The sequence below is a fragment of the Mizuhopecten yessoensis genome, unplaced genomic scaffold (genome assembly GCF_002113885.1).
Source record: "Mizuhopecten yessoensis strain PY_sf001 unplaced genomic scaffold, ASM211388v2 scaffold4121, whole genome shotgun sequence".
NCBI classification, from domain to species: domain Eukaryota; kingdom Metazoa; phylum Mollusca; class Bivalvia; order Pectinida; family Pectinidae; genus Mizuhopecten; species Mizuhopecten yessoensis.
Window position 1 is genome coordinate 123,818 of NW_018405386.1, and position 5,710 is coordinate 129,527.

The 5,710-nt window shown below is 35.9% G+C and overlaps 1 protein-coding gene across 1 annotated transcript in view; it reads right to left on the reverse strand.

Annotated features, from left to right (window-relative positions):
* LOC110448535 (Golgi-specific brefeldin A-resistance guanine nucleotide exchange factor 1-like) overlaps positions 1–5,710 on the reverse strand; it is a 43,307-nt gene that overhangs the window by 23,111 nt on the left and 14,486 nt on the right. Inside the window, exons 17-24 of the mRNA XM_021494821.1 lie at positions 5,169–5,292; positions 4,643–4,768; positions 4,025–4,107; positions 3,217–3,280; positions 2,510–2,682; positions 1,558–1,657; positions 1,127–1,303; positions 546–613 (exon numbers count right to left, since the gene is read on the reverse strand). Coding sequence (XP_021350496.1) covers positions 546–613; positions 1,127–1,303; positions 1,558–1,657; positions 2,510–2,682; positions 3,217–3,280; positions 4,025–4,107; positions 4,643–4,768; positions 5,169–5,292 — 915 coding nt within the window. The remainder of the gene's footprint in view (positions 1–545; positions 614–1,126; positions 1,304–1,557; positions 1,658–2,509; positions 2,683–3,216; positions 3,281–4,024; positions 4,108–4,642; positions 4,769–5,168; positions 5,293–5,710) is intronic.

Below are 5,710 nucleotides of genomic sequence, written 5' to 3' on the forward strand. Positions count from 1 at the left end.
AAACTTGGTAGCCCTTCATCCCAGCATGCTACAGGCCCAATATCAGTACCCTGGGCCTTTTGGTTATTGAGAAGAAGTTGTTTGAAGATTTTAACATATTTGACCCCTGTGACCTTGAAAGTGGGTCAAGGTCATTTATTTGAACAAACTTGGTAGCCCTTGATCCCAGCATGCTACTGGCCAAATATCATCTTCCTAGGCCTTTTGTTTATTGAGAAGAAGTTGTTTAAAGCACAAAGTTGACGACGGACAGACGGACGATGGACGATGGAAGACGGACGACAGACGACGGACGACGGACGGACAGACGACGGATGCCGCACCATAATGTAAGCTCACTTGCCCTTCGGGCAGGTGAGCTAAAAAGTGCTGTCTATTTAGTTGATATTTAAGACCTAATTTTATTTTAGAATGTTTTTTTCATTTATTTGGAGATATCTTGCTTTTCTTCTCTTGATACATTAAGATTAACAATAGTTCCATTACATTAAAACCCGAAGATGCTTCAAATGGAAAGCTAAGGTCTGTTAAAGTGATATAACTACCTTTGGTTCGTTGCAGCTTCTTCCTTGATTATACTGATTTTCCCTGAGGAGTCCACAAAATCTTCAACCTGAACAAATAAACCAAGCCATTAGTTTGAACAAATATTTGGACATCTTTGTTATGAGAATGAAGTCACTTTTCCATCGGTCAAAACTAATGACTGATTTTCTGCATAGGAAAATATCTTTTATCTTAAGATTATCCAAGAATCAACCAAACTGATGGGTTGGAAGCTACTTCAAATATAAAAGAATTCCTGCTGAATATTTGATGTATGTTGGGGCCCCTGAAAGTTATTTTTCACCTGCAACCAACCCCCTTAAGATTAATTCTGCAATGGCCTAAAGGATGAAACTGTAATCTTAATATATTTTGATATTTATATCAGCAAATCAAAAACATGATAATGTTGAATATCTAAATAGGAAATTTATGCTTTTTAATTTCTGCAAATTTAGTTTCAGACAATCACAGATCGTCTTTGTACAATCAAATAAATTGTATACAAAATACACATGGAATCCAACTCCTCTTGAAATATTGTTTCTCTCTCAAGAATAAAATCCTTTGTTTGACCTACCTCTATAAGACCCTTGGGTAAAAGTTTGGCACGGTACAACTGTAGCATGCAGTCCATAATGTTTTTCCAACCCTCGCGTAGGATATCACCATGACGATGGGCCAGACCAAACACTGTCCTGGCAGCCAGTTGGGCCTTGAGGTTGCCCCCGAACACAATTGGCAAATTCTCCGGGCTCTGAAAGGGTGGAAAAAGCACACTTTAACAGTTTCATATCTTTTAACTTCTGAGCTACAAATTTGAAAAAAATCAAAATGATGAGAACAGTGTATGAATCTAATGCTTGATTCAATATACCTCATTTGGGAAAGGCAGGAAACATTTTTTGTAAAACTTTTCTGTGACCATGATCTGGTGTACATAACTCCACATAAATCATAACATCAATTTTCATTTTTCGAATTTAAGACACCAATCATGTGTTTACGTACCTCTACTGAGCTGAGAAGCGTTGTGAATTTGCACAGAGATATGACTAGATTATCAAACACATCACTCATTCCGTAGTGTGCGGAAATCATGGCACATTTCCTGAAAATAATGACAACACAATTAGCGATCATGTGAAGTTCATAATGCTCAATTGATTGAATGATAATAAAATCAATGCAATAAAGTTAGAGATACAGCAGTCCCATATAACACTTGCAATGCCAATGAAAAAGACTGAAGTGAAAGTGTGCAGGGGTCCAAAATTAGGAGGGAAAACCCACATGGTTGGGCAGTTGATCACCCAATACAATTTTACATCCAACAATGCAATCAAACTCAAGTTGTCTTTGTTTGAAGCAATTGTGTTTTTCCACTGCTCAGCCTAGTAGATAGCTCTCCATTTTATCCATAACCGTTCTTAAAAAAAAGAGAATTCCAAATAGTACATTATTTAATCATATTTTTATCTTCAAATGTTAATATGTAAACTTTCAAAATTGAGGAATTTTTTAATTGAATTTTAATACAACCTGCTAATATCTTGCATCAATCACTTCCTTTTTTCACATCAATATCTAGTAATCACTATATTTACCTGCCAATAAGCCCATGACTGGTAATAAGCACACTCATTTTTTACTGCAGTTCAGTAGAAAAGCCAACAAATGGATTTCTATTGTCCTCTAATAAGACCTAACACCTTCTTTGAGTTTGAGATAATGTGTTGGGCTGTTGGCCCCTGGGCTTATTGCAGAATAAATATGGTATTCTTCTCTTCATACTTTTTATGATGCTACTATTATGTGACAGGGAAAATGATACAATTTCAAGACATATTTTTGGATAAGAATTCATGAGTAGCTAGATATATCACTGGTTGGTTTCGCCACGAGGTAAACTTGATAGTCTGTCTAATGTCCTCAATCTATAGATACCAATTTAGTCACATACCTAAATCCTGCGATGGCTTTCTGTATAATTGTCTCATCCCCACTCTTGTCAAACACGAAAGACAGGGCTGCCACAGTGGGGCCCCATATGAGGGAGAACAGGTCATGGTCGAAGGCTCCCGAAGGCACATGAACAAACATCCCATCCTTCGTTGTACCCCGACGAAGAAGTACCTAACAAAGACAGAACGAATACATTAGCATATTACTACCGGTAAGCAACATTAAGATACCCTTAACCCTTTCACCACAACTGTTAACCATAATGGACTCATCCAGATCAATGTATGGTTGAACCTACTAAAGTTACCTAGGGGTGAAAGGGTTAAACATGCCTTAATATAGCAATAAACTGAAAAGGTAATTTCAAATTTAATAGTGTTAATTCAGTCAAATAGAACTCAAAAACTGAGTTTGAAGCCTGAAAATACATTTTTTCAAAGTGAAACAATATACAATGTTATATATATATAAAAAAAAAAAAATCACTTAATGAGATTTATTTAACTAACATTGCTTTACCTACATAGCATACACTTTAATTTCAAAACAATTTCAGTTTTATAAGATTCCATCTATCTTTAAATTTTTGCTATATCATTACATGAAATTCTATAAGAACCAAAACAGGCGATGGAATAGGTTTATCGCTGAAATTTCCAATTTCGTTAAATCAGACTTGACAATTGCAATGACGCCTTTACTCACCTTCCAAAGATAATTCTCCTTAACTAGACCTATGTGTTCTGATGGCATCACAATTTCGTCATTTCTGAAAATAAGATTTTGTATTTGAAAAAAGTTTATCTTCCATGATACAAAACCACTGATCACCTGACACTTCAAAGATACACACTACCTTTAATACACAAAATTCCTGTGATTTGTGTAAGGGGTTATGGATATACGCTACCTTACACATAATACCTGTGATTTGTGTTAGAGTTAAGGCTATATGCTACCTTACACATAATACCTGTGATTTATGTTAGAGTTAAGGATATATGCTACCTTACACAATATGCCTGTGATTTGTATTAGAGTTAAGGTAACATGCTAGCTTACACAATATGCCTGTGATTTGTATTAGAGTTAAGGATATATGCTACCTTACACATAATACCTGTGATTTATGTTAGAGTTAAGGATATATGCTACCTTACACAATATGCCTGTGATTTATGTTAGAGTTAAGGATATATGCTACCTTANAAATTTCCCCCCCCCCCCCCTTCCCCTCCCATCATATACCAAAATACATCATACATCAACAATTTTGAAAAAAAACTTTTAAATTTTAACAAATTGATGTGTGGATATATATGACTAAAACACCAATTTCTTAAGTGACTGTACTGTGTAGCATCTACTAGCACCTTCTTTTTTCCTCTTTGTAACGAGATGTATATTTTGCATTTTGAATTCCAATTATTTTGAAAACATACCAGCAGATATTTTCCATTAAATTGTCATATTACTCATCAGGGAAGCCGAGCCCCACTTATACAACACTTACTTGATTGCGTTATAGATCTCCTCCAACATGTCCTGGTCAAATTCCATTCCACCATTACAGTCTTTTAAGTTCTTTTTGAATTGCTGAGGACAATAATACAAACACCAACTATAATACACAGAACCGGTGAGAATGTAAACACTTGAATAACAACATTAAAAACCACTGTAACTAACTACTATAATGATGGAACTTAATATTTGCAGAAATATAAACAGACCAATACATCTATAACAACTCCAACAACCCATGGCGTATAAAATGGTCTGGGGTGGATGTTGCAGTATCTGTGCTGTAGCATTCAAGTGAGGTGGCACTATAAATGATGCCGTTGGAAGCACGGTCCCACTATAAACGGCACACATTACATCTCCAGCACACACGCAGGCATACACACATAGGGAGATATTAGCCAGGTGGCATAGGACTAGTAGTTAGTGCCTGATAAGACAGCTCCTGCGAATTCCTAAAACATCATATTGATTAATGTATATGTTAATTGTATTGATTAAATATCTATGTACTGTAAAGTGCTTTAGAGTGGCTTATGTTAGCTAGATAGGGCGCTATATCAAATGTTGTACATCATATCTGGTCTCTCTGTTGTTTGCAGCATACCTCGACAGTCATGGGTACGTTCTGTTTTTTAGCGTTGTGGTTGTGTTGGTCGACATTCAACATTATCACAGCATACGTGAGTGTGAAAGCAGCATCAACGTTGACGAACGGTTCTGCATTGCTTTTCTGAAACAATAAAAAAACAGGTTCCAAACCATGTCAATTGAAGTTTGCTTATTAGGGAAGTTTTTGGGTTGCTTATATATATATATATTTTTAATTATTGTCAAAAGACAAGTAATTATTACCTTTAATTTTTTTTATGGTAATTCAAAAATTATTTTAAATCTAAATTTCCTTTAAACTTTTTAAGTACATGCAGCAAATCAATAACATCTGACTTAAACATCTTAAGGCCTTTATAAGGATTATATGGGTTTTTTGTTGTTCTCATAATCAGTAAATTAATAACATGTAACTTCAATATTTTAAGACCTAGCTATCTAGCTATAGGATTATACAGTATTTATTTATTGTCTGGGGACCAAATTGATTGGACTGACAATGAGTCATGGGTTGTACACACATGCCAATGGTCGGAGAAGTGTTCGATGAGGTAGGAGATGACTGGGGCCTCGCCGGGCAGGCGAAACGCTTCTAGGTACATCCTCAGGGCTTCATCTACACGCAGGTCCTCAAAGTTAAATGCCCTAGGGGAAATGACGAAGAAAAAAATGAAGGCATGTCAAACGGCATGGGGTATTTCCATGTAATCCAAGTTTCTTGTGACAACCACATTTGGAGATAGACTACCACATTTGGAGATAGACTACCACTTTTGGAGATAGACTACCACTTTTGGAGATATCAATATATATTTTTGACACTGAATTCAACAATGATTTTCCAACTGCATCCTTCTTTCTGGAATGGAAAAGACCTGGTGCGCTCATAAACNTGGAGATAGACTACCACATTTGGAGATAGACTACCACATTTGGAGATAGACTACCACTTTTGGAGATAGACTACCACTTTTGGAGATAGACTACCACACATTTGGAGATAGACTACCACATTTGGAGATAGACTACCACATTTGGAGATAGACTACCACTTTTGGAGATA